The 26,956-nt window shown below is 50.9% G+C and overlaps 11 protein-coding genes across 11 annotated transcripts; 5 read left to right on the top strand and 6 right to left on the bottom strand.

The window, feature by feature from the left end:
* Positions 1–303: 303 nt before the first annotated feature.
* On the top strand, positions 304–1,906 carry Z518_09360 (uncharacterized protein; the record flags this gene model as incomplete). Its single annotated transcript, XM_013413316.1, has 4 exons — positions 304–472; positions 669–738; positions 801–1,084; positions 1,317–1,906. 4 exons carry the CDS (start codon positions 304–306, stop codon positions 1,904–1,906), a joined length of 1,113 nt encoding a protein of 370 aa, XP_013268770.1.
* A 546-nt stretch (positions 1,907–2,452) lies between these two features.
* Positions 2,453–5,092, bottom strand: Z518_09359 (uncharacterized protein; the record flags this gene model as incomplete). Its single annotated transcript, XM_013413315.1, has 4 exons — positions 2,453–3,896; positions 3,963–4,311; positions 4,366–4,513; positions 4,562–5,092. 4 exons carry the CDS (start codon positions 5,090–5,092, stop codon positions 2,453–2,455), a joined length of 2,472 nt encoding a protein of 823 aa, XP_013268769.1.
* A 1,207-nt stretch (positions 5,093–6,299) lies between these two features.
* Positions 6,300–7,259, bottom strand: Z518_09358 (uncharacterized protein; the record flags this gene model as incomplete). The annotated part of the gene is made up of 1 exon (XM_013413314.1): positions 6,300–7,259. One exon carries the CDS (start codon positions 7,257–7,259, stop codon positions 6,300–6,302), a length of 960 nt encoding a protein of 319 aa, XP_013268768.1.
* A 944-nt stretch (positions 7,260–8,203) lies between these two features.
* Z518_09357 (uncharacterized protein) lies at positions 8,204–9,528 on the bottom strand (the record flags this gene model as incomplete). Its single annotated transcript, XM_013413313.1, has 3 exons — positions 8,204–8,956; positions 9,007–9,178; positions 9,227–9,528. The coding sequence occupies 3 exons, from the start codon at positions 9,526–9,528 to the stop codon at positions 8,204–8,206; spliced, it is 1,227 nt and encodes a 408-aa protein (XP_013268767.1).
* A 280-nt stretch (positions 9,529–9,808) lies between these two features.
* Z518_09356 (uncharacterized protein) lies at positions 9,809–12,792 on the top strand (the record flags this gene model as incomplete). The annotated part of the gene is made up of 3 exons (XM_013413312.1): positions 9,809–10,212; positions 10,265–10,635; positions 10,688–12,792. The coding sequence occupies 3 exons, from the start codon at positions 9,809–9,811 to the stop codon at positions 12,790–12,792; spliced, it is 2,880 nt and encodes a 959-aa protein (XP_013268766.1).
* A 275-nt stretch (positions 12,793–13,067) lies between these two features.
* On the bottom strand, positions 13,068–13,592 carry Z518_09355 (uncharacterized protein; the record flags this gene model as incomplete). Its single annotated transcript, XM_013413311.1, has 1 exon — positions 13,068–13,592. One exon carries the CDS (start codon positions 13,590–13,592, stop codon positions 13,068–13,070), a length of 525 nt encoding a protein of 174 aa, XP_013268765.1.
* Positions 13,593–14,555: 963 nt separating this feature from the next.
* On the top strand, positions 14,556–16,304 carry Z518_09354 (uncharacterized protein; the record flags this gene model as incomplete). Its single annotated transcript, XM_013413310.1, has 5 exons — positions 14,556–14,668; positions 14,716–14,992; positions 15,053–15,222; positions 15,283–15,506; positions 15,565–16,304. 5 exons carry the CDS (start codon positions 14,556–14,558, stop codon positions 16,302–16,304), a joined length of 1,524 nt encoding a protein of 507 aa, XP_013268764.1.
* Positions 16,305–16,360: 56 nt separating this feature from the next.
* Positions 16,361–17,218, bottom strand: Z518_09353 (uncharacterized protein; the record flags this gene model as incomplete). Its single annotated transcript, XM_013413309.1, has 2 exons — positions 16,361–16,944; positions 17,005–17,218. The coding sequence occupies 2 exons, from the start codon at positions 17,216–17,218 to the stop codon at positions 16,361–16,363; spliced, it is 798 nt and encodes a 265-aa protein (XP_013268763.1).
* Positions 17,219–18,726: 1,508 nt separating this feature from the next.
* Z518_09352 (uncharacterized protein) lies at positions 18,727–20,561 on the top strand (the record flags this gene model as incomplete). Its single annotated transcript, XM_013413308.1, has 3 exons — positions 18,727–18,898; positions 18,955–19,180; positions 19,238–20,561. 3 exons carry the CDS (start codon positions 18,727–18,729, stop codon positions 20,559–20,561), a joined length of 1,722 nt encoding a protein of 573 aa, XP_013268762.1.
* Positions 20,562–21,339: 778 nt separating this feature from the next.
* On the bottom strand, positions 21,340–23,155 carry Z518_09351 (uncharacterized protein; the record flags this gene model as incomplete). Its single annotated transcript, XM_013413307.1, has 3 exons — positions 21,340–21,654; positions 21,759–22,957; positions 23,014–23,155. 3 exons carry the CDS (start codon positions 23,153–23,155, stop codon positions 21,340–21,342), a joined length of 1,656 nt encoding a protein of 551 aa, XP_013268761.1.
* A 601-nt stretch (positions 23,156–23,756) lies between these two features.
* Positions 23,757–26,896, top strand: Z518_09350 (uncharacterized protein; the record flags this gene model as incomplete). Its single annotated transcript, XM_013413306.1, has 4 exons — positions 23,757–24,026; positions 24,109–26,091; positions 26,146–26,349; positions 26,411–26,896. The coding sequence occupies 4 exons, from the start codon at positions 23,757–23,759 to the stop codon at positions 26,894–26,896; spliced, it is 2,943 nt and encodes a 980-aa protein (XP_013268760.1).
* Positions 26,897–26,956: the final 60 nt, after the last annotated feature.

Here is a 26,956-nt window from a genome sequence, read left to right as displayed (position 1 = left end):
AGTGTTGATTCGCACTGGGATCAATTCATCGAGCGTTGGTGTTGGCGGGGGGGAGGTGATGGCGTGATATTGCGAGTTGATCGACTTACGAGTAGCCATTGATATTGATATTCGAATTCGCAGCAAGTTGCGGTTATTGGATTACTCACCCACTCCATTACTTTCGTCGTCGACATTCGCCCTTCGTGAGCTACCAGCGCCGTGCCACCCGTGTTGACGTTTCACCCAACAAAGTGTTCAATGACCCTCATCATCTCTTTTCAAAACAGTACACAAGACTTATTTTGAATATCAATACCAATCATGGGCGGCGGACCAGACAAAGAACACCTTCTCATCACCATGTGGGAGCCGGAGCCCAAACACATCACTGCCGAGCTCAAACGACGATTCCCATATTTTGATATCACATATATTCCTGTACAGAGGAAAGAGAGGCAGTTGTCGGATAGCGGCCGAGATGTTCCTGACGGTGAGTTCCCCGTTTATTTCTCCAGGTCTTAATAACAGCCGATCATATCTATTGGCTCTCCAGGCTGGTGAAATGCTTCATGACTCGTGGAGACACCAACAGGAGTTGAACCTAGACACAAATGAGCTCCACCATCAACATTGATAATAAATACTCGGCTTACTGACTTCTCATCCCCTCGGGTCGAATATAACAGAGCTCTGGAACTCAGCAACCATCCTCATCACTCTCGCTACTCTCCCTTCGACACCAGAAAAGGTACCAAAGTGAGTGTTTCCAAGTCCAGCCTCACCCTCCCCGTTCATCGTTTGATTGATCTATGTTCCAGCCTTAAACTCATCCACCTCCTCTCCGCGGGCGTCGACCATATCCTCAACCACCCGGTCCTGACCTCCAGCACCATCCCCGTGACCACGTCTTCCGGCATCCACGGACCTCCCATCACCGAATGGGTGACCATGACCGCTCTCATCGCATCGCGCCACTACTGGACCGAATACGAATGGCAGAAACAGCGTCACTGGGAAACGGATCGGAAAAAGCTGGTCTCAGGAACGGATTGGGTAGGCAAAACCGTCGGGATCGCTGGGTATGGAAGTATCGGACGACAGGGTAAGTCAATCCTCACATGGATTCTGGATTTCCTATCCTATCTTCCCCGATCCCACTGAGGTTGATTTGGTAACAACATTGGCTGGCTCACATCATAGCCCTTTCTTCGATCGGACGGGGTGATCCTCCAACTCCTCGTTCCCCCATTTCCATTTGCTGGGATTGCACGTCTGATATACGGTGACGCTTAACCGGAAGTCACGGGCTGACGCACATGGGTGGAAATTACTAGTTGCTCGCGTCTTCTCTGCCCTCGGGTCCTCCATCCACGCCTACACCGCCTCGCCACGCGACACGCCCTCCGCCCGCGCCGACCACGGCTACTTTCTCCCCGGCACGGGTGACCCCGACGGCACGATTCCCTCTGCCTGGTACAGCGGCACCTCCAAGACAGCATTGCACACCTTCCTGGCCTCAGGACTGGATATGCTGGTCATCGCACTCCCCTTGACGCCCGCGACGCGCGGTATGTTTGGCACCGCAGAATTCGAAATAGTAGCCCACTCGTCCAACAAGCCGAGGAAAGGCAAGGGCTGTTTCCTCGTCAACATAGCACGAGGTGGACTCCTGGACCAGTCCGCGCTGGTGAAAGCATTGAACGATGAGACGCTGCTTGGTGCAGCGCTGGATGTGACGGATCCGGAACCGTTGCCGGAGGACGATCCGCTTTGGGATGCGAAGAACGTGATTATTACGCCGCATGTGAGTGCGTTGGGGAGCGAGTATTCGGAGAGAGCGTATGATTTGTTCATGACGAATTGGACAAGACATGAGGAGGGGAAGAAGATGTTTAATTTGGTGGATAGGAGGAAGGGTTATTAAGAAGAAAATAGATTGGAATTGCAGCCTCGAGATCGGGATGCTTGGTTACCGAAAGGGAAAGGGAAGGAGAATTGGGGACGAGAAGGGGACATAGATAGAATATTGAGCTATATGCTGATGGAAGCAGAGATTTGATGAATCTAGGGTATCAGAAGATGCATCTGATGTTTGGAATTCTCAGAGAAATGCTACCTCCAAAGGAATATACCGAAGACAGAAGCATCCCCAAAGCAATGCCACTCAAGTTACATATATCCTCGATCAAGTGCCAAGGATATTTGAAATCGTCAAATGTCGTCGATCGTGATTAGATATTAGACTCATTTTTGCCGTGTTGTTCGTTCCATGGTATCATGTCCACACGCAACAAAGCCGCGAGGCTGTCGTAGGTAGTTGTAGTAATCGGTCTCATCGCCTTCATTGTTGATGTCGTCGTCGTCATCGTTGTCGTAGCAGTGAAAAGATCATCCACCCATCAATCATTCACGTTGCAAGGCTGAATTTCCCATCCCAAATAACAACGAAACATTTGCACAAACTTCTTCGTCACGGGTCCTCCTTGTCTGCCTTCCCAAAACAGCTTTGCCAAAGTCTTCTCGGCAGACTCTTCTTCTTCGGCTTTTCTTTCGAAGGAGGTACACCATTTGGTGCCCCATTGGTACTAACTAAGGTATCGATGCTCACGCTGGGACCGTCCTGCCAGAACAAAGTATCCAAGGTTTCATTTCCAAATCTCATCCTGGCGTCCCGAATGCTCCAAGCATCCCTTGCCGCCAACTTGGCAACTAAAGCCCTCCACTCTTTAATCTCATTTTTGAAGCCACCATTCTGGCTCTCCTCATTCTTGAGAAGTTCTTCCCATCTCCTGCCTCGAACGGTGTATCCGTACCATTCTTTGGCCCAATGTGGGCGAACAGGTACAATCCTTCCCTCTGCGTCTTTGTAGCTGGACCATTTGTCCAAGACTCTCTGCGCGTATGGCTGCCAGATATTCTGAACCGCATACAGGGTGAGAATTTCGATTGAACAAGTGCCGAGCTTATGGCCACGTTGGGGAGCCAAGGTCACATCGGATGAAGACATGATGCGCATTTCCAGAGGAAAGCGCTGAGGAGATTCCTTGGCCGCGCTGTAGCAGGTGGTGATGGCGTCCCACCAAGCTCGTTGAACGAGTGTAAAATCAATCGCTTTTCGTTGCTCCGATGGCACCGTACCGTTGACGTGGCCATTGACATTTCCATTGGCAACGCCGTTCGCGACACCGTTCTCCATCGTTGGTTGCTTCGGTTGAAGAGGGAATTCCACCTCCAAATCCATCACCCGAATATTCTGGACCCCTCTCTGGAAATGCAGGGCATCCGGGACCCAAGTCTTGATCGGCTGGCCATCTTCACCCACGTCGTCCAAATTCTTCATCGTCAACCAAGTAATCAATTTCGTCTGCGTCTCCGGGAGAAAGTCTGTCAGTCGCAATAACGTGGTGGCGTTTTGTGCAATGTTGACCATGATCGTGCCAAAGACTTGGAGAATTGTTTTGACGTCACTCGGATAGCTGACGGCGTTGGATACATCATCCGTTTTCTTCCACGTGTTCACCCAGACTTCACCGGAGTAGGGAAACCAAAACCACTCAGCATAGTCATCGTTCAGAGCACGCGTCTCAAAATCGTGCTGAATTTGAGCTTTCCTTTCTGAACTCAATGGTGTCTTGGGGCGTAATGGGGCAGGGATTTCGGAGTCTGGCATGCCCGGTGGTGGCGGAATGCCTTCGATCACTGGGACTTTGCGTGGCTTCATCAAGGCACAGGAGAGTGGATCAAATTCAAGAACCAAATGAGTCACCACTCCGAGAAGGCCAAAACATCCTGCCGCGGCTCTAAGGACGGCCGGCGTCGACATGTCGATTTTGCGAAGAGCTCCATTGGCATCGACATATTCCATGCATCGTACGAGATCAGAGAGGGTAGGGTTGTTGATGCCCGCACCGTGACTGAAGTGAACTGATTAGCATGAGATCCCATCGGACCCACCCTCCCCCCCCGGCGAGAGAACTGACCAAATTGTTGCATTGCTACCACCCATGGTGATTTCAACTTCGATGATATTCATCGGCAGGGTGAGTTTGGCAGTGTCGATACACCAACGTCGTAATTGCTCATTTGTCGTGGAAGTCCCAACCCGGACATATTTCTTACCCCCCGAGAGTTTGGGACCTTGGACGTAGTTGTGATCCACGATAACGATCGAATTGAGATCCTTTGCTCGAGGCTGGAAGATGTCGGTGGGAAGGGAGGTGAAATTTGGTAATATGGACGCATCAACCAAGCCTAGGGTCGAGATTAAAATATCGCCGTTATTTTCGCCGTTTCTGCTTGATCGGCCGAAGACCGGAGACCATGAATGACCTATCACCGGGGTGAGCGACCTTATTCCCTCGAAAGCGGTAGCGGTCAGCTTACGGAATCCAGATACTCGAACGCCCATCCTTTGCTTCTTTGCAAACTTGACGATGTCGGCGACATCCTGGGCGGTATTCGGCACACAAGTGTACGCTGGGGTATTTTCCACGGTTCGACCCCAGTTCTGAAATTCAAGGTTCTTGAACGACTAGTCGTGGTCAGCCGATACACACTCGCAGGATCAAATTCAGCCGACCGGAACATAGAGAGCACGTTTGGGATCCTTGAGAGATGGCGCCACCTTTGCGACCAATGATCGAATCCGTGATGGAATACTGGTGGGAAGTGCCCGGATCAGTGCTGTATGCTCTCCGAGAATGTTACGTTCTCCGGGAATGATACTGGAAAGACCTCCGTGGTGAAGAGCTTTCATATGCTTGGGGATCTTCTCCGTACAGAACGGGTGGTATTGTTGAGCTGCTTCCTTCGCATCAATCCTGCCATCGACAAATTCGTTGAGAATTCTTTGAATCTCGTCATCGTAATCGCTGATGATTTTCTCATAGGTGAAATCTTGGTCTGACTGTTTGAAGACATGTAGAAATCGTTGAACGAATTGCTCTTCATTCACGTCCACATCGGGACTGAACCAGTCCGTGATAAGACTGGTGAGGCCGGGAAGCTCTTTGTCGTCGATTTTGTCTCTCAGCCCTAAGATACATTCGGTGACTGAGGTGACCGAGTCATGCTGATGGTCGCCATGATCAATACCTGGAGAGTTAGCCATGGCAGCTAATATCAATGTCGACGCCGCTCAAGTATGAAGAACAACAGAAACAGAAAGCAATGAAATCAAAGAAGAGGTGAGCTCTGGCTTCATTCGTGTTGGGATCCGGCCATGACGAAGGATCAGAAGGAAATCAGAAAAGAAAAGAAAGAGCCAAAACCCAAAGGCCAGCGTGTACGAATGGGCGGTGTTGGTCAAGTCAGAGCTGCGCCTTGGAAAGTGAAGTACCGTCATAAGGCGATTCGGGCTCCCGGAGATGAACTGCAGTAGTCCCCGGAAGCTCAAACAACGGCCATTCATTTCTGAGAATAAGACGCAGGCTGAGAAAGTGGACAGGCGAATACACCAGTAAGAGGTGGCCAGATACAAATACCGCGGGTGCTGCGTTGTCAATTGCTCTTGGGGCGACGACGACAACGAGGACAGCGATGATCGCTTACTGTGTTGTCCAGTCCAACGTTATGTTTCCAGCCGATACGGGGTCCCGATTCTTGTTCTTATGTATTGTGATTGAAGGAGCCTCTTTATCCGGGCAAATCTCACATGACATCGTGTTCCAGCGCATCATCGATTGAGCCCATCTAGGGGTCCGCCAGTGGCCTGGAAGGTCGGGCAGCAAAGTAGCTGCAGGTCAACGTCAAAGTTGCTGGGGACAGAGGAGGTTTCTGTGGTTCGAGCGGTGAGGAAGAAGAGGAGAAAAGCATGATTGCAAGTCGGTCGTGCGTTGGCTTTGACCTCAAAGGTGACCGGTTTTCCGAGATGCATCTGACGGGCCACGCGAAGGGGCAGAAGTCCCCCAATCATGGACGATTAGGTCCTTGTCGCCATGCAAGACGAACCGGTATGGTTCCAAGAATCGGAGGCGACACATGAACGTTACAGGGGCTAAGATCGGGGGTTCCAAATGTGTCCAGGATCTGAATTGAGAAGGTAAGTCGACGTCAAAAGATACCAGTCTTTTTTGGGGGGGGGGGGGGGAAGGGGGGGGGTTAAACAGCTACACTGCTACACCAGAAGCGCGCCAGCAACTCCTCGTGTTTTCTCGTCACCCTTCACTTGGTCAAATATAACATGCTACCGTTGTTGTTCATACTCTTTCTCATTGTCGTCTTATCCCCAAAGTCTCTTCAAATAGCCTCCCAAATCCCGCTAGAGTTGTCTAGTGCATACCCAAATCCGCTCAAACACATCCAGGTCCCCGATCGGCTCACAGTGAATTCTCAAGGTCAACTACTTCTTTCAACATTGCCTCATACTTGGCCACATCCTCCTTGCTCGGTTTGGGCAATGGTCGTCGGGCGTAACCACCATATCCAAAATACGACTGCAAACCACTCTTGGTGCCTGTTATTCCGCCAGAAATCACTCCCCAATCACCCCGAGCCACGACAGCTTGAATCTTTTGAGCCTCTTCGACGTTGCCCCGTGCATAGAGATCAAACACCTTGACACAGGCCTTTGGCACGATATTGCCTAATCCCGTGATGATTCCGGAACCTCCAGCGACCATGGTTTGAATGGTGAAATCAGCGGAGCCACCCATGCACATCCAGCCTGATCCGGCGTCTGTAGCAGTAGCTGCATTGACGGCGTGAGCAATGCGGTTCAGTTTGCCAGTATTGCCGCAGGTGAGTTTGCATCCGACAATGTTGGGGTGATTGGCGAGTTTGATGATGGTCTCGGAGTCGAGGTCGACCCCTGCAACAGCTCCAGGATAGTTGTAAATGATAATCGGGATCGGTGAAGCAGTGGCAACGTCTTGGAAGTATTCGATAAAGCATGCGTTGGTATAGGCGGCCTTGTAGTACGATGGAGGCAGAACCAGGGCGTAGTCACCGCCCGCTCGGTATGCATCCCTGCAAAATTCAACCGTTTCTCGAACTGATTGTGCCCCACATCCCACAACAACGGGCATGTCTGGAAAACCAGCCTCGTCAAGTGCTTTGCGGGTGGTGCTCGTGATAAGGATTCGTTCATCTTTGGTCAAATGCACGGCTTCGCCGTTGGATCCTTGACAAGTGATGGACGTGAGGCCGGCCTTTGCAAGTCTAACCGCGTGCTTCGCCGTCGCTTGGACATCAACGTCTTCGGTTTCCGGGTCGAAGAATGCAACCATGGGTACATTGATACCCGGCTTCAAAGGCCGAGTTGCGTGATGTCCGTTCATCTTGGCCAGGTATCGATCTGAGTAGTGTTGAAAGAAAGCCTTTTGTTTCCACCGGTCTCCTTTCACTTCTGGCTCAAATGATATAAAGAATCACTTCAGCTCGGACTGTAACGATATATAAGGCGTGTGACCTCGCCCGGCAATGTGCCGACTTTGTTTCGAACCTGAACGCAATATCACCGAAGGAAATCCTGTTCCCTGGGCCCCGCAAAATGTGGAGGCGTGGGGTGCTGGTTTATACTCATGGACGCTGACTGAATTGATAGAAGATCATGCCATCAAGATAAGGTCTTCACGGCGAGGAGAAGACTAGGCAGGACTTGCGGCCTCGCCGACTACAACGATAAGTTTCTTTACCCTTACCGCGCATTCTGTTGGAGTTGTCGAGGTTCGTATCGTACCTTAGCGGTCTTCAATTGTGAGCATAAGTCACACGATGCCGCCTATCCGTAGTACCATTTATGATTTCGCTGGCGCGGCAGGACACGAAGAGTTGACTCTTGAAGAGGTGTTGGAGTTCTCCGGGCTTCAAGACACACTACAGAAGCGTTCGGTTTCCCCGACGAAAACTCTCTTGTTATTTGGGCTCGCCATGGGGCAAATTCGGAACTTGAGGGTTGGTGAGGAGAATCTTTGAATGGAAGGTTCTCAGCCGTCGTCATTCCCAGTTGGACCTCATCTATTGCTGCCCTTGAGACGTGGGGTGGAAGATCATGCCCCCACGGACAATTGAAATCCCCCAATTCCATCCAGAAGCGGGGATGCCTTGGACGGGGTCATTTTTTGATTTTTGAAGCCTATGATTTCCACCGGAAGATGGACTGTTTTGTGAAACGCACAATGTTTGAAGCAGTCGGATAATATCCCAGGGAATCCCTTTCGTTTTTGTCGCGACCGTCGGGTTAAAAGAGTGCCGCGTGGGGTTACCACCCTGTATGCCGTGTTTAACGCCTTTCTCTCCGTCGTTTCAATAATTCAGCAATGGGGATGTTGTCTTCATCGTAAAACTCGGCATCTTCATCTATGCCGTAGTCTTTCAGTCGATTTCCGCCCGAGTCCTGCCAGCCTTCCTCGCCGCTCTGTGCATCTTCATCATCCTCAGCATTATCGGCTTCAAAGCGTTTGTGAAATGGTTTTCTTCGCTGGACGCCGTAGTGGTCAGGACGTTGTTGAACGTCAACCTGTTGCCGCTGCTTGAATGCTATCATTTCATCGCTTGGAGAGGGGCCAGGGTGATGGTGGACAAAAGCATCATGAGGATCCAGAGGGCGGTCCATTCGTGGCATTCGATCAGGATCTGGCGGTGGCCAAGTTGTACCTGGATCTTCAAATCCGTTCGTCTCAAAGGTTGACCCACTGGTCTTTGGAGTCGCCGAGAAGGGCCAAAACCAGGCGATGGGGTTCGCGGAACCCATACCCTGGACAATGTTGTTCCAGATCCCTATGTCGTATGGGAATTCTTGTCGGACCATCTTGATTCTGACGCCATCCGGACCATCTAAATATCCTCCAAGGACTCGAGCCCGTCGAAGTAATTGATGGTGACGTTCAATTTCCCAGCTCTCGATGGTGGTGACATTGGCCCCGAGGCCCCAGACAGTACGGAGGAAGGTGATTGAGACCAAAAACAGAGTTAGTGAGTTGACAAGGATCAAAATGAATAAGTGAAGGAGTTGTGTTATGGAAGGGCCTAGGTACTAATACATGGAAGTCAATACGCTGCTGACGCCGCCCGGGGTAAACATACACTGGGGAGCATTCGGTTCTGCCAAACGACTTCCGCTCGTACGTACAAAAAGTACTCCAGATAGCACATTGCAGAAACTGCGTACCACAGGAACCGCACGAAGTGAGGGAAAGTGAAATGAGATACACAGTTGACGGTCCAAGGACAGTGATGGTCCATCTTCGGGATACATCTTTTTAGTCAGCGGAAGCTTGCACCTGCACCTGGAAAAGGGGCTTACCTTTGGCAAACTTTGCAATGATGTGATCGCGGAGGTTTGATGGCCTCGCATTTGCGACAATACCTCTGTCTCGTTTCGGTGGCATCGGCCCAATCCAGCGGAACTCGTCCGGGATCAGTGATACAAGCACGTGCGTAGCAAATCCATATACATGCAACCAGTGCATTGAAGACGATCTTCTCTTTCTGGGTCAAAGGGCCAGGTTCAATGCGGTAGAAGAGATATTGAGATGAATATGAAAGAAAGGCGATCAAGACCACCACTGTGAGCGCCGCAAATTTAGCCCATACCGTGGCCGCCATTCTAGGGAGCAGACTAGTTGCCCATCAGTGCCGCCAGAGGATGGAGATGTTCACAAGCCAAATGCTGTCATGTTTGACGTCTTCCTGCCGCACTGGCGCCCAATACATCGAAAGGAGGGATAGTTTTTTTCCATGGCAATTTGTGAGGCTGATGAGGCTGATGCCAAGACAGACGCCGCCACACGCGCAACGCGTCCTCACGCGTAAAGTGGGTTTCCCTTGCAATCTCTTCCTCTTCTCGTTCCCTGGACTGCTCATCTTGTGTCCCAATGGATACGGTATGTCAATTCAGGCTCTACCGGAGACCACCACCCGCGCTCTCGGCTCCTCACTTGTACTCAACGATGCAAAATCAGTTGTCAAAGAGCTTGTCGATAACGCCCTCGATGCCCGTGCCACCAGTATCGGTGTCGAAATTTCTGCCAACACTCTGGATGTCATTCAGGTAAAGGACAATGGCACCGGTGTCGGTATCGAGGACAGACAGCTCCTCTGCAAACGAGGTTGCACTTCGAAGATCAGAACTCTTGACGACCTCAACCGACTCGGCGGTTCCTCTCTTGGATTTCGAGGTGAAGCTCTGGCCAGTGTAGCTGAACTCAGTCGAACTGTAACCGTCACGACTCGGGTAGATGGTGAAGTTGTAGGAACATCTGTCAAGTACACTGCTTCCGGAATGCTCAGGTAGGTGTGTCGAAGATCCTGATCAGACTTTATCGTATCATGACCATTTCAGTTCTTCATCAGCTTCTCATCCAGTGGGTACAACCATTCGCGTACAAGACTTCCTCGCCAAGATACCCGTAAGAAAGCAAATTGCTCTCAAAAATATTGCCAAAACCTTGCAATCGATCAAAGCCCTTCTGTTCTCGTTTGCCTTCGCGAGGACTGAAGTCCGCTTCTCGTTGAACGTTCTAAAGGGGAAGAATGATAAAATGAACTGGACATATGCTGCCGCCTCAAATGATTCACTGACAGATATTGCCTCAAAGATTGTGGGAAAGGAAATCACTGCAGAATGTACAGCATATGACACGTCTTCGACCGGTTGTGACGTGGGAGAGGAGGACTGGAAAATCAAGGCACTTTTGGTCTCACCAGGGGCAGGTATGTTTTTTCCCACCGTGACACACCTCTCCTAGCACGCTGACGTTGACAGACCTGGCAAAGGTTCGCAATGCTGCTCAACACATATCGGTCGATGGTCGACCGGTCAGCGGAGATCGAGGCACGATGAAAGAAATTGTTAAGATATACAAGCGTTGCCTAGAGCACACTCTTTCATCTGCAGTCAGCTCCTCACTTTCGCGACCCTTTCTGTTCATGCAAATACAATGTCCACCCCAAAGTTATGATATCAATGTTGAGCCGGCCAAGGATGAGGCCCTTTTCTTTCGACCCCATGTACTGTTGTCATTAGTAGAGAATCTCTTTCGGCGGGCCTATGGTGACATTCACAATGCTCAAATCGATGATGTGAACAGAACAAGAAGCTCGGAGACATCTGAAGCTACTTCAAAATTACACAGAACCATGTACGTCGCCGACTTGGAGGATTTGGGAGAGCCAGAAAGTTCTATCCGAGAAGAGGCTCGCGATTCCGCTGAACCGGGAGACATCTCCGTCCCGGCAAAGAATATGTCCAATCCCTTTACCATTGCAGCTATGACGACAATCGTCACACCAAAGGAGATGAGAGTGTGTGGACAGAACACATTACAGCAGAACGAGACCAGGACGGACTCCAACTGGTTGTCGGTAGAGCGTCGTTTAGCAGGCTCAAATTCCCACAGAACTTCTCTGGGTCCGGAAACACACCTTCCTTCCTCAAGCTTGGCGCTAGAGAGTCCAATTCCATATCAAAATCCCGGTCCTCTAATGAAAAGACGCGCAAATATTACTAGGCAAGCTGAAGATGAGGAACAAGAGTCCCTAACTTCTGATGACGGTGAGCAAAGCGCACCATCAAAAAGGACAAGCTTGCAAGCGTGGTTGACTCCGAACTCTTCTGTTCGTCCACGTCCTGTTCAGGGAGTAAGAATCTCGGTCAATGATGTCGGCGGTTCTCCGGAAGCGAGACATGAACATTCAACTAGACCTCCACAACCTGCGAATGGCACGAGGTGGTCACCACCAGGCTCCGTTATGGGCTTGAAATGGGGACCGGGCCAAAAACCATTCAAGTTCCCATTGAAACGCGATTCTCACCACCACAGCCATCCATCCACGACCTCAAACTCAACCTCGCCGGGATCGCTTCTCATTCCAGACGAACTGGTCCTGGAGCGAGGTGGTGCCTTTGATTCTGAGCAAGTCAACGAAGATGATGCCCCCTCTACCAGGAATCAGAGGACTCTGTCGCTAGGGATTCCTCGGCTGGATACTGGTATTGCCAGCCCGGCATTCCCCAGCTCTTCCGCAACATCGAATACCAGCACCGAGCTAGACGACATAATGGACTTCGAGCACAGAAAGAAAATCGCAATGGCCTATCAACGAAGGCTCGCAACAAAGCTTTCACCGCGCAAATCTCTTCGGGGAGTCATTGGAAGGAGATCAAGTCAGCCCGACAATGACGAATCCGCCGAAGGTGATGGACAGGCGGACAAACCAGGTCGAGAAGATTCCGAAGCCAGATTCAGGAGCTGGAAAGATCCAGAAACCGAATTTGAGCTTCGACAGACACAGACCAGATCGAATCCACATCAAAATCGGTACCTGGCGGCTATGAGAGATTTGTCCCAATCCCACTCTCATTCTCACTCTCGTCCGAGCTCGAGTCAAGAACGCCTCCTTGTCACAGACGATCTCGATGCGAACCCTACACCTCACCTCGCCCAGGATGACCCAAGAGCTTACTTCATGCGCCAACAACGGAGAAGTGGCCATGGTCTCGGCCACAGCAAACTTCACCGCACCAAATCCTCCCGCCTCCCTCTCGAAACCATATCATCTGATGCCGTCACCGTGAATCTAGCCCTGACGGCAGACGCATTCAAACATTTCGACACGGTCAAGAAGTGCTTCGCAACGTTAACTTCTGTTGACAGGTACGTCGCCAGCACGGGTGGTGAGGCAGAGCTCACTGCTGATCTACTTGACGCGAATGTCGACGGGGACTGGGGCTCTGAGCTTCGACACCTCGTGAGGAAGAATTATCGTTACCAAGCCAACGATGGGAGGACGTTGGTTCCGCATTTGCAAATCGCTGTTTCGAAAATGGTTGACGAATCGATTTCTACTTGGGCTCGCATTCGAGCTTGAGCTCGATGTTGATGTTGATGGTGATCTGCTGTCGTTCTTATGTCAGTGTACGATCCTACCACCATTGCTTTATCAAGCTGATGATCTTTTTTGTTGTCAATGCTCACGTCCATGCTAGCGTTGACAGTATTAATGTCGTTCTGTCGGTAGATGATACCACTTTGGCTGCATTGTCCGGCTGATATCCTGATGCTGCACGAGTCGATCATGGACCGCACATCGGGATCCATGAAATTTTCCAACATCGTGCCCAAAACGTCCCTTGTCTGAAGTGATCATATCTCATCAACTCGCTTTTTTCCTTCCCCCTTTCTCTTGAGTTCAGCTTCCGTGTCCTTCCTCACCTCCTCAAGCACTTTGACCGCCTCCTCCTCCTTCCCTTCTGGCACAAAGATATGATCATGATAAAACGCACTAACTACATTCGCGCTGATCCCACTTTCCGCCAACTTCCCGCTCAGAACCGCCATGAAACCGACCGCCTCCAGAGATGAGTGCACATTGCACGTGATCATACGCGATGGATAACTGTATTTCAGGTCTGGGGCATATTTTTGCAGCGATGATAGCGGTAAAATGAGCGTGATACCTTCGGCCTCGTGGAAGAATAATGTCAACTCGGACAACGGGATGGGAAGGGGTGAGATGAATTGTGATTGTGGCACGGAGAGAAAGACAAACGTCGAAGGATGGAGGCTCGGTGTCAGGGTAGAAAGGAGATGGGGAAGGGAGGTTTCGCCGGGGCTTTGGGCTTCTGCCTTCCCTGCGGCAGATGTCGTGCCAGAGGGAACTATTGTCATTTTGTAACTGGTTAGATGAACTCTGTGGATGGTTGACGATGCTGCAGATTTGGTTCCCCAGGTATCACCCGTTTGCAGGAAATTGGAGGAAACTCTTCAAAAAGTCTCCCTTCCAAAGAGTGGTGTGATATGTTGTAATAATCGGAAGACCTACAACATTGAAAAGGCTGTTATGGATTGGTAAGAAGAAGCCGAAATTAATGGCATGGTCAAAGACAGGGCGTCAGTCCGGGCCGGATTCCGCTGCGTAAGAGCACTGCCAAGAGGACCTACAGGAGGTACCTGGGAAGGTAAATCCACAGCCAGCCACTACCATTTTATCATATTGCCTTCAACATTGAACTGCCCCATTGTTGCTATTTCGGAGAATAATTGGTGGACCGACAGCCTCGTTACAAGATGAATGAGGTACAGAGCACGCCTTGCGCAAAAGCTCGGCGTCGCATCCTTTCCTGCAACACCTGCCGGCGGCTCAAAAGTCGCTGCGAGTACAACTCTCGCATTAACTCATGCCAGCGATGCCACAAGCTTAGGTGAGCCATGATTCCTCTGATGATCCGTTGTGTCGGTGATACTGATGGTCGACAGAATTAATTGCTCTCTACATTCGAGGGCCGTGGCCAATGGGCCTACGAACAGTGTCGCGGTGGACAATTCAAGCTCTCCCGATGGAGAGAGGTATTCATTGATGGGTTCCCAGAGACTATTACATTTGCTAACTAGGCCTGCAGAATCGCCCATGTCGAGTCATTTCTGGTAGATATGAAGCAATCGGTGGATAGAATCTGGGAGTTCCTTCAACAGAATATGAATCGTTCGCCGGACGCTCTCGGTAGTCGCGCTGGTCTGAGCATGAACCCCATTTCAGAGAGGGAGCCATGCAGGTTCGGAAAACAGCTTGAGACCTTTGATTTTCCACCTCTTCCGAGGACACAAAACGATATCGACCAATCAGCACCAATCATGGTTGTCAGAAAATTCCGTTCCAGCACACGAAGGCTTTACAAGGATCCTGGGAGAGACATTATCAGCCAGCAGATTCTCAGTGAAGATGTTGCCGAGAAATTGGTTTCTGAGTTACTCATCCCCATCATTTACGCCCGGCAATGACTGACCCTTCCAGGTTTATCAACCGCCTGGGGCACGTCATACAGATCCAATCGGTTGCAGACCTCACCTCTGCCCCGACCATCAGACAAGCCTCTCCCCTGCTCTATGCGGTGTGCTGCCTCCATGGACTACGCCTCTGCAAAGACCCAGACTTGCTCAATACCAATGACCATCGCCAGTTGTACGAAGAAGTCCGAGAGATGCTCGGTCAGGTGGTTCTGGCAAGCCCAATCCCGCTGGAGGAGTTATATGCGCTGCTGATCATGAGTGTCTTTGAAGCCGCACCCCGAGTTCGTTTCACCACCGCCATGGTTCGACGACTACTGGTTTCTTGACTGACAATGGCTTAGCCTGTGTTTGAATATATTGAAAGTTGGCTTCTAAGTGGCATCTGCTTCCAACAAGCTATATCCACCATCGACTTTGCCCAGATCATGGCCAATCTGACTTTGGGAAAGCATGAAAGCAAAGACAGGAGATGTCTATCCCTGTGGAACAACATTTGCCTGGTTAATCTAAGGTACGTTTTTTCTTCCAGCCGCGGACTTCCAGAAATGACGGTAAATTGACACCGTTTAAGATTTGCCGTAGGGACAGGCAAGCCTGCTACGGTGCCTTCAGAACTCATCGACCAATGCCCCGCCATTCTCAACCACCCTGAAGCTACACCCGACGACGGAATAATATTGGCCGAAATTCTTCTGCTCTCATCATTGTGCAATAAGCAAATGCCACCGTCACTGGACCGTGATGGTCATTGCCATGTATTGACTGCATGGGAAGAACGATGGAAACATCTCCTTTGTAAGTCCATGGTTCATTGAAAGGGACATGCGGCATGCTCATAACCCCCACACCACAGCATCCCCAAAAGCTATTTCCCTGAGGTTCTGTCGTGAATTTGCGTACCTTGTGCTAGCGATGCGTTCGGTCGAGACATATCGATCGAACACAGCGAATCAGCCTACAGTCCCGGCGAATCCAAGTTCGTCATACGACACGCCCCCCCTTGCCGGTGGTGCCCCAGACCACGACCAGATCGATCTCCATCTTCTTTCCGATTGTTTCCAAGCACATGCGCATAAGCATGCTCTTTCTCTGGCGAGGGTTTTTCTGGAAATACCGACCACTCTTGTCCAGGAACTCCCCAAATTCCACCACATTTGCACCGCCTATTGCACTCTTGTGTTGTCTGAATACGCCGACAAGACCGAAATTCCGCGCAGGGACGTTTTCCAGACTCTCAGTGACGTCTTCGACCACTATTGTCGATTCTCTGATGAAATTCCCGCGGTCATGAACGTTGCCATGGAGAAAATGAGGCTGAGTCTGGGACGAGACCTGGCTTCCAAGCGACAGGAGCAGAATCAACCATGCCGCCAGTCCACCGCTTCTACTCCAATGGAAATCTCAAATGATCGGCGCACACACGCAACAAGTGCAAATCTTTCTGTCGATCCCATTGAGCTCGGCCGAGACTTCAACATGGATGAGTTTGATCATGACATGGATCTTTCATCATTTCCGACTGTAGAGGACTTTTTTGGAAATTGGATGATGGATGTTGGGGGCGAATATCCCGATACCTCACTCCAAGATTGAGAACAACCGGGGACCAGGTTTCGGATATCGGACCAAATCACGTCTCTCTCTCTCTCTCACGCAGAGTGGGCCGACCAGACCAGCCACGCCGTAGCTATAAAGTATTTCAAACCGGCCGCTACGAAAAAGACCACAGGTATTCCTGCTCGACTTTGGCAGAGCCATCCGCCTGAAATGGCTCCCAGCAGAAGTGCACACACCGCTCCCAACCGTCGATTCCGTGCTGGGTTCTCTCTCAGCCCTGAAATGAACTTGACATCTGATGCCAGTCCAAAGAAGACACTGGTCAGCACGGTGGTCGGAATTTCCTTGAAGCCCAGAACCTCGCTTGTCCAGACCTGACCTCCAGCCTGGAATCCCAGAAAAACGAGCGGAATTAACACCTTCATGGAATCCGACCCATCTGCCGTATCTGGTACCACCTTTACTTGCACCAGAACCGCGGCTATTGTCAGACAAAGCCCTTGTGATACGAAAGATACGGAAAGCATGCCTCGACTCCGAGGTATGACGTGTCGCATCAAGGAAAATGAAAAGCAGCCCACTAGGAACGAGATAATGGCAATTAGTGATCGAAGCCAGCCATAAGACTTGGTGAGTGGCAGTCCCGATGCACCGAGCCCGAGAAAAATTGTGTTCCCTCCAAACCCGTTTATTAGCTCGGGGTTCGATGAGTCCCTTTGGGGGCACGACAACGTACCAGTCTGCATGCTCACAAAACAGCTCCAGGCATTAAATGTACCGCTGTCGCATAGGCCAGATATGAAGCCGCACACCAGGAGAACAAGGTCAGCATGCTGCAAACGAATGTCTTGCTTCAGATATCCTGTTATACGACTCAGTCGAGACCGTGCCGAGATCCCCGAAGCTCCCTTCTCAGGGTCGTTTGCGAAAACCTGGCCGTGTAGAGACATTGGGGGATTGTCTTTGAGGCCATTTACGAAGCCCGAAGGTTTGAATGTCCCTCACTTCGGATTAAGAAATCCAACACGGCCATCATGACCATGGTGGTTGCCTCCGCCGGTCTACGTCGGAGACCGGTGGAGTCCGGCGGTACCACCTCCTCTTCCAGATCCCCGCCATCCTTTATGACTTGCTGAATTCAATAACTTTTCGGGACTTGGGACTTTACTACTAGCATACACTCAAATCCGGGCGAGTCGATATTCCGAATATGGACTTGGAACCGTCCAGTCGGGTCCCCCTCTAAGCGGGAACGGCAAACGTACTCTCTACCTCGACAATGTCATCCTAGCGTCGTCTCATTAACTGCACATTCTTGTGTCGGGAGGATGGTAAATTACTTGATTTAGCCTCGAGACTTCTACGATTGAACGAGGCGGAAAAGGTACATCGCCCCATATCTCTTTCTGCGCCTCATTCACCAAAGGCCGATATTTGACCATGTCGGTGGTGTACCTTAATAGTTGATATGGTCAGTTGAAAAATGCATGGTGGAGCATGGTCTCTTGGCGACAGACACTACAAGACGAAGACAGTCGCCCACTGATGCTCCGGCGGCTTCGACTATCATCTGCATGTTTTGAAAGGCTGGTGATCTGTCAGCCGAGGAAAGCACCCGGGACATTCAATGACTCGCCTTTCAGTACACGAGGGTACGCCGGTGACTCCCTTGGAGCATCTTCATGCTTGTCTGTGGCTTCGATTGGAATCAATTCCGAGGTTTGGGGACAGATCCCACGTAATCCTATATTCGATCAGTCCGGAACGGCGACTCCCATTTCCAGATGGACAAACCAGATATGTAGAGGGTATTCCCTCGCTTGCTCACCATTGACCAAGTCCCCGTGGGTTCGTAACTTGCGAACGTCAGTTTCCATCAGCAGCCGCGTATGGATGGGTGTGCCTACCACCACGATGGATTGTACAATTGCACCCCTTGCGCTGAAACATATTCAGGTTCACCAAGTTGGCATCCCATTGCCACATGACAGCACAAACCGCTATGAGATGTGCACCAGTATCTTATGCAACGACCTGCTGGTAGTCTTGTCCAGCAAATATACTACCATGAGAAGGCATAGGGAAAAGTTCAATGACTCGGATTCTAATTCCCAGCCGATGGCCCACCAAACCTCGACACACAGAACACAAATCTGCTTGTTTATATCCTATATCGCTCCACCTGGTGGGGAATATGTGGATCGTAACGGCAAATGATTGTGATAAAGCCATCGAGAATTACTGGTTCTAGGTCTGCAAGGCTGATAAGAAATCGGTAACCGACGGTTACCGGTCCTGGCCGGGTTTGGAAAACGCATGTTGGGACATACCTCTGTCCTATGTTATCTGGATATTATGCGACCGGGACCCTGGAACTTGCATCGCTGATATAAAGGGATGGAGCCTCCGTCGGCACAGGCGAGAATTCAACATCGACACCGTAGAATACACGGCGAGGATGACGACAGCTACCATGGACCAGCGACGGCAAGATGACTTTGAAGTTATGCCCTCCAAAGAAGCCCTCGCATCCGACAAATGCCACGGGGTCGTGGACAAAGGCGAAATATGCGTTGACAAAACCACGGCCCTCCATCGTGGACTCAGATCTCGACACACCACTATGATCGGTAAGACTATCCCTCTGGGACGGTGAGTCTGGTCTGTCTCTAACCAGTTTCTTCAGCATTGGGTGGCGCTTTGGGATCTGGCTTGATCATCGGGACTGGCTCAGCTCTGGCCGGTTCAGGACCAGCTGCCGTTCTAATTGCCTATTCGGTGGTTGGCTTCGTGGTCTGGCTCATGTTGACCGGCCTCTGCGAGATGGGAACATATCTGCCGATCGCAGAGGGGTTTACTGGCTACGCCACTCGCTTCGTCGATCCCGCTTTGGGGTTTTCTCTGGGGTGGTCGTAAGTCAACACTGCGACTGTGTGTTCCCACATATCAAGGCTTACTGGATTGTTTAGCTATTGGATTAAGTACGCCATATCAACACCCAACCAATTGACCGCTATTGCATTAGTTCTTCAATATTGGGTACCTCGGGACAAAGTCAATCCTGGAGTGTTTATTGCTATCTTCTTCGTGATTATTATCCTCATCAACTACTTCGGCATCGGGTTCTTTGGAGAATTCGAGTTTTGGCTTTCGTCCTTGAAAGTTCTCATTCTGTGCGGCGTTATTATTCTGTCCTTGGTACTTGCCTGCGGAGGCGGGCCTGACCACGATCCCAAAGGATTTCGCTATTGGCATGATCCCGGGGCCTTTAACGAATTCCGCGTTACAGGAGCGCTTGGGCGTTTTCTCGGCGTGTGGAACAGTATGGGGATTGCGACATTTGCGTACTTGTCGACCGAATTTATCGGAGTCACCGTCGGCGAGGCACAAAATCCACGTCGGACGATCCCTCGAGCGGCACGCCTCATCTTTTATCGGATCTTCTTCTTTTATATCCTGAGCGTCTTCTTCCTGGGCATGATTGTACCTTACGACTCGCCCAAGCTCGCCTTTGCGACGAAACAGGCCACCTCGGCTGCGGCGTCACCCTTCGTCGTGGCGATTATCCTAGCCGGAATCGAGGTGCTGCCGGGGATCTTGAACGGCTGTATCTTGGTATTTGTCTTCTCGGCCGGAATCTCGGATCTGTACATCTCCAGTCGTACTCTATACGCTTTGGGTCGGGACGGGAAGGCTCCAGCATTTGTCGCAAAGACCAACAACCGAGACGTCCCCGTGGCTGCTTTAGCTTCCTCGGCCGTTTTGTCACTTCTGGCCTTCATGAACGTGTCGAATGATTCCAAAAAAGTTTTCGGCTACTTCATTAACTGCATTACCGTGTTCGGGTTGATTGTCTGGATCTGCATTTTCCTCAGCCACATCAACTTTGTGCACGCACGTAAAGCACAGAAGATCCCGGAACAGAACCTTCGATATCGTGCGCCATTGGGTATTTGGGGTTCGTGGGTCGCACTGGCCTTCTGTGTTCTTATCACGTTTACCAAGAACTTTGCGGTCTTCATCCACACCGCGACCAGCGATTTCGACTACAAGAACTTCATCACGGGGTACATCGCCATCCCGGTGTTTCTCGCTATTTTTTTGGGATACAAGCTCGTGTATGGAACAAAGGGCGTCAAACCGGCCGAAGCGGATTTGCAATCTGGGTTGTCCGAGGTCGAGCTTCACGAGATGGAGTTTGCCGCGATGGAGGCCGAGAAACGGGCTCGGGCTCGGGCCCATCAGACAAGGCTGGGAAGATTCTACCGACGGTATATTTCTTGGTTGTTCTGAGTTACTTTGGGCCCCAAATTCCCAGATGGAGAACAAGGTGGTCACTAGTCGGAGCCAGACCTTTCGCCATCAAGCCTTAAGGCCGATAGGACGGACTTTTATAGATTAGCGGGAGTTGTAAAATGAAGGCATTGGATGACATGACTGCATTTTCAAGCACCCAGGACCCCGTGGCCCAAATGATCAGATGTAATTCGGTTGACAAGCGCTTGAAAGTCCAAAGCTGAGATATGATCGCGGCCTTGACGCACGACTGTCCTCCATGCTCAAAGCGTTTCTACAGTAACACCGACGTGGGGAGGTTACTAGTAGTTGGAAGAGCAGTCAGTACTAGGAACCGAATATCAGATAAATGCCCGCGCATGGCTCGAAGGAGAGAATTCAAAATTGACATCACATCGTGTCAGACTTCGAACAGCAGTTCTCTTGCTGGAATTGAAATTGGGAAAAGTCGCCTGACAAGTTCAAATGTCAAGAGAGCCGCCATTGGAGTGATGGGCTGGCCAGGCCCCCCTTCGATGCGGCCATTTCTCGAATCATGAATCACAAATCGTAAATTATCGTTGTGCGATGTCAAGTGAAATGCCATCGAAAAATAGAATTTGAGTTCAAGGTTGATATCGGGATCACATCCACGCCGCCACCACCGAAGTGTGTGTCGCCACGGAAATTGAACAGGAAAAAAAAAAAAGAAGATTTCATTATCCATTATCATCATACGTATCGTCAAGGTTGGACTCCCAGTCCCTTCCATGGGTCAAATCTAGTCTACTCTAGCCTAGATATCCTTAGGAAACCGCTCCGTATCGACAAAATCCTTGGGCAGAACATGGTGCGAATCCACGGCGACTTCACCATCCCACTTGGCCTGAGACTCGGCCATGACCTGTTTTGCAGAGGCAGGGGTCTTGACGAAATCCTTGACGCTCGGGGCGGGGAGGAAATGATGAAGCCCAACGAAGACGACGGTAGTGACGGAGAATCCGACGAGGAACGAAATGTAGTACACGCGCGTCCAGCCGATGGAGACTTTGATGCCGTGGTTGACGTTGGAGATGAAGCCTGGCATTGAGGGTGCGACACCGCATGCCCACTGCAAACAGACCGGAGTCAGCAGAGATATCAAGATGAGAAGAGGTTGAGGCAAGGCGGGGTGAGGACACAGGGGTTTTTAGAAGGGGGAGATTGGTAACTTACCGCCACAGGAGCCCGCCAATTAATTCCCCACGTATACCAATAAATGCTGCTTTTGTCCCCTCGGTACAGATCATCGACCTTGATTTTCTGGCGATTGACGATGAAGTACGAACTGACCATGACACCGATCATGGGGCCCAAAAAGACGACATACCCCGACAACACGGTCAAAAACGTCGATGCGGTTGCGAGTAATTGCCACGGATTGACAACCATCGACAACAATGCCGTCAAGTACGCCCCTCGTCGAATGTTGATGTACTTGGGAAAGGTGGCGGCGAAATCAAACCCGCCGGACAGCGCGTTGCCAGGAATATTGATGCCCCATTGAGAAATGACGAGGGCAGCGCCGGCGAAGAATCCAGCGGCTCGCGATCGAGAACCGCCGGCGTGCATCATGGCAATGAGTAGATCCGGCAGACTCCATAGAGGAGCACCGTAACGTCGTTGTGTCGCGGCTGTGACGAGAATGCCGACCACAGAGCTGAGGAGATAGTATGTGCCAGATGCCGCAAGTTGGCCCAGGATGGCGTCTCGAGGCCGACGCGCGAAACGGGCGTAGTCATTCTGATTGAGGATTCCGGCCGAAATGCCTCCGACCGTGCTGATGATGCCGAACAGAATCGTCCAGCCGATCGAGTGGTCCTGGGTCGTGGGTTGGCTGGAAATCGTATCGCCGAAGCCATCCATGGTAGCCAGGGCCCAAATCAGGAGGGAAATCTCAAAGACGAAGATCGACGCGACGGCCAGGTACAAGAACTTCTTCAGTTTGTGGGGACGGATCCAGATCAAAGGCAACGAAATGATGCAGAAGATCATGTATGTCAGGAAACTGGCAGATGTCAAGCCGGTCGCGTGGATGTGATTGGGGATTCGCTCCTCGAGATTCGGCCAGATGGCTTCCAGACAGACATAGACGCAGCGACCGCCGATCCACGCTTGGACAGCATACCAGACCAGAGACAGGAGGATCCGGTTGTAGATGACGAAGGAAGCGCCATAGAGTCCCCAGGAATAGCGATTCGCAATGGGAAAGCCGAGATGATAGTAGGATCCGGTCATGGAGTTTAAGATGATGAAGACGGTCGATAAGAATGCGCCAACGCCGATGGCGATGATGGCCTGCCACCATGTCAGCCCCAGGGCGATGAGCGAACTGCCGGTCATGTAGGTTGAGATATTGGTGTTGGTTAGGACCCCTGGGGAACTGTCAGTGTGGAATCCAGGTTCGACGAGAAGAGAAGGGAGGGCATACATAGGTTGTGGAAGGTCCAAAAGGTCCATGTCCGCCGGCCCGCTTCAATGGGTTTGATATCGTTGTTGATCCATCGGTTGGGGATGGTGCCACCTTCATACGGCACCTCGAGTCTCTTGAAGAGGGTCGTGATCCCCGCCATGATGGTTGATGTTCAGCAAGAGGGACAAATTTGATGGAGTTCGGCAGGAAGTGGAGCAGATCAGCACGACCTGTATCTGTTGGATTGATATATATGTTCATTTACCCTAAAAGGCCAAGGCACTTGTTCCTGTGACAGCCCATCTCGGAAAGATCGTCTCAGTGGTGCAATGGCAGCGCTTATTCATCCTGAGTACGAAGATAAAAGAGCAAATCAAAAGTGGTGGAGACGGGGGTGGCGAGATATCGATTTCAAGGAATTAAGCCTTGTCTGACCATCAGTCGAGCAAGATCCTTCTTATCTTTGGAGGGGAGAATGGCTTGTCAGACTGGCTCTGTTTTAGCCCGTCATCTCATGGCGGTAAAGTGCTAAGTATATGACTAGCATATTACTGGTATGGTACTGCCGTTCACACGCAGATGGGCGTGGCCGTCGTCTGAATCACGAAAATGTCCGAAGGTCGAAGCTCGGACGATCCCTGGGAAATGGGACAATCTGAGATCTCTGAATTTTATTATTGTTTTCCGTTGGATCTCTGATCTGATTTCTAGTCTTCGTCTATAGGACATCGAATCGGTTGGACGCCTCTTTTTCTGGAACAATGTACCGAATCGGTGTAGACGTCGGCGGAACCAATACCGATGCGGCTATTCTAGATCTCACTGCTGTCGAATCCCAATCTCGTGGGGTGCTGGCCACCTGCAAGACCTCGACAACCCGAGATGTAACACAGGGTATCAAGACTGCCATAGAAGATGTGCTTGTCGAGTCCAGGGTCGAAAGGAGCAAAGTTCTCAACGTGTCCATTGGCACCACGCATTTCGTAAACGCCGTGGTTGAAAACGATGCCCGAAGACTCCATCGGGTGGCGGTATTGAGACTGTGTGGTCCATACACCAGGAAGGCAAGCTCTCGTTGTGTCAAGATAGGTGCAGTGGGCTTATAAAATTCAGGCTCCGCCGTTTTCCGATTTCCCATATGCTTTGAGAAACATCATCGAGGGTCCTTCATTCTATCTGGATGGCGGCTTGGAAATCGACGGTCGCGAAATCACTCCTCTGAATCCCGACCAAATCAAAGAAACGGCAACGGCAATTTCCCGAGCCGGTATTCGATGTGTTGCTGTGGTCGGGGTATTTTCTGCCCTCGACCATGATGGCATTCACGAAGAAAGGTGTAAAGCTCTCTTACAAGAAGCCCAACCCGCATTGTCGGTGGTGTGCTCTCATTTGATCGGAGGACCGGGTCTCTTGCCACGAGAGAATGCCACCATCCTGAATGCCTCCATCCTCGAGTTTGCTCGAAAAACCATCACGGGCTTTCGACGGGCCATGTCTCGACTTGACCTCTCTTGTCCCCTGTATCTCACTCAAAATGACGGAACTCTCACCGATGCCGCCGTTGCAGCTGAATTGCCGGTGAAGACATTCGCCAGTGGTCCAACCAACAGTTTGATGGGAGCTGCATTTCTTCAGGGCTTGGATCATGGAGATAAACGAATGACCGATACACAATTCGTCGTCGTCGATATTGGCGGCACCACCACTGATATCTGTGCTCTCCTCCCCTCGGGATTTCCTCGCCAAGCACCCAATTTCGTCGAAGTCGGTGGTGTTCGAACGGCCTTCTCGATGCCGGACGTACTCTCTATCGGTCTGGGTGGAGGGAGTCGCGTGCGACAAAATGGGGAAATTGTCACTGTTGGGCCCGACTCCGTTGCTCATCGCCTGACGGCCGATGCCATGATATTTGGGGGGAATATCATGACAGCAACTGATATTGTCGTCGCTTCCAAGGCGGCAGATATTGGAGATTGGGAAAAGGTCAACAGCCTTCCGGAAACCCTGGTCGCAGCTGCCAAGGCGGATATCCAAAAGCAACTGGAAAGAGCCATTGACAATATGAAAGTCTCCTCTGCCCCTGTCTCTGTTCTGCTGGTCGGCGGTGGATCGGTCATTCTCACGGACTCTCTCAATGGGGTGGAAGAATGCTTGCGACCGCCTCATCACGATTCTGCAAACGCCGTTGGAGCGGCGATTGCCAAGGTTGCCGGGGAAGTTGATGTGATTGAAATCCTGGCCGGTCGCGATGAGAATCGAGCAGTCGAGATGGTCAAAAAAGCAGCTATTGATGCAGCCATCTCCAGAGGGGCAGACCAAAGGAACGTCGAGGTCGTGGAGATCAAGAAAATACCGCTGCAGTATGTGACCAATAAGGCCACCAGATTTGTCGTCAAGGCCGTTGGTGGTCTCCGAGCAGCAGAAGTCTCGATCCAAGAGTCTGGCCAGATGAATATTCCCGATGAGGATTGGGAGAATGATAATAATCCAGGGGACGAAACGACCAAGGCTGAGATGACGAACACGGAAAAGGGGAGCATGGCTAAGCCGTCCTTGGGCATGGATCTGGCAAACTATCGTCCCAGAGTCGAAAACGGAGTTTGGTATATCTCTCCCGTTGACGTTGAACTGATTGCTTTGGGAACGGGAATTCTAGGTACCGGTGGTGGAGGTTCCTCATACCTCATGGCATTATACACCCTCAGCATTCTTCGCAAAAGCAATACTGGGACCATGCGAGTCATTCGCCCTGAAGCTCTGAAAGATTCAGACATATGTGTCTTTGGTGCTTCATACGGAGCCCCGTCCGTAAGTGACGAAAGAATAAGTTCGGGCACAGACGTCTTTTCGACCATTGATGCCATCAACACCGTAATGGGTATCACTGACTTTCAAGGTATTGTTGCCGACGAAATCGGTGGTGGGAATGGTTTGGTTGTTTTCCCCACGAGTGCTCGATACGATCGACCGGTGATCGATTGTGATTTGATGGGACGAGCTTATCCAACGCTGGAACACGGTACTCCATATGTTTATGGAATGCCCTTGTTACCATTTGGCACGGCCGATTGTAAAGGCAACACGGCTCTTGTTGTTGTACGTCACTAGCTTTCCTGCGGCATTTGTTGACACATGTTGATTCTTTCCCAGGCTGCCGAGACCAATACACGAGTGGAGAGCATGGTTCGTAACACCTGCATAGAACTCGGCAATGCCACCGCTGTAGCCGCGAGACCCTTGACTGGTGACATTATTCAGAAATATTCCGTTCCCAATACCATATCACAAGCATGGTACCTAGGAAGAGCTGTCCTCTTGGCTAGGCAGTCCAAACTTGACTTTATAGAAGCAATCGTAAGTGCTGCCATGCGCGTCCCTGTTTTTTTTTTTTTTTCATTCTCTGACGATGGAAAAGGCAAGTGTCACACCGGTCAAGACCCTCTATACGGGTAAGATAATTGATGTAACAAGGGACGTTTCTCGAGGCTACACTATGGGTCGCAGCGTAATAGCTCCGTTGGGTGCGGATGAGGACGACACATGGAATGGTTCAGCCCCTGAGACTCAGCATTTGGTAATTCCTTTTCAAAACGAATACTTGTACGCGGCATACGTGGATGATGCCAGCGGGAAAGGGAAAGAGGATGTCATCTGCACCGTTCCAGACCTGATATCAATCCTTGGTCAAGATGGAGAAGCGTTGGGATCCCCAGAACTTCGCTATGGTCTGAAAGTCCGAGTCATTGGTATGCCGGCACATCCTTTATGGACAGGGACACCAGAAGGATTGAGAATTGGAGGTCCAGAATACTTTGGTTTGCCATTGGAATGGAAGAGTGTGGGGGAATATCGCCGTCCCAAAAGTGTCATTGAAGAATTCGATTCGTTAGGATGTTCATAGACTTCAAGATTTGAGACATCGCGCGGCGAGACCGGTCGCCATGTCGACTGTCGGAATGCC

The sequence above is a fragment of the Rhinocladiella mackenziei genome (assembly GCF_000835555.1).
Source record: "Rhinocladiella mackenziei CBS 650.93 unplaced genomic scaffold supercont1.7, whole genome shotgun sequence".
In the NCBI taxonomy this organism is placed as follows: Eukaryota; Fungi; Ascomycota; class Eurotiomycetes; order Chaetothyriales; family Herpotrichiellaceae; genus Rhinocladiella; species Rhinocladiella mackenziei.
This window is presented reverse-complemented; position numbering and strand designations above follow the sequence as displayed.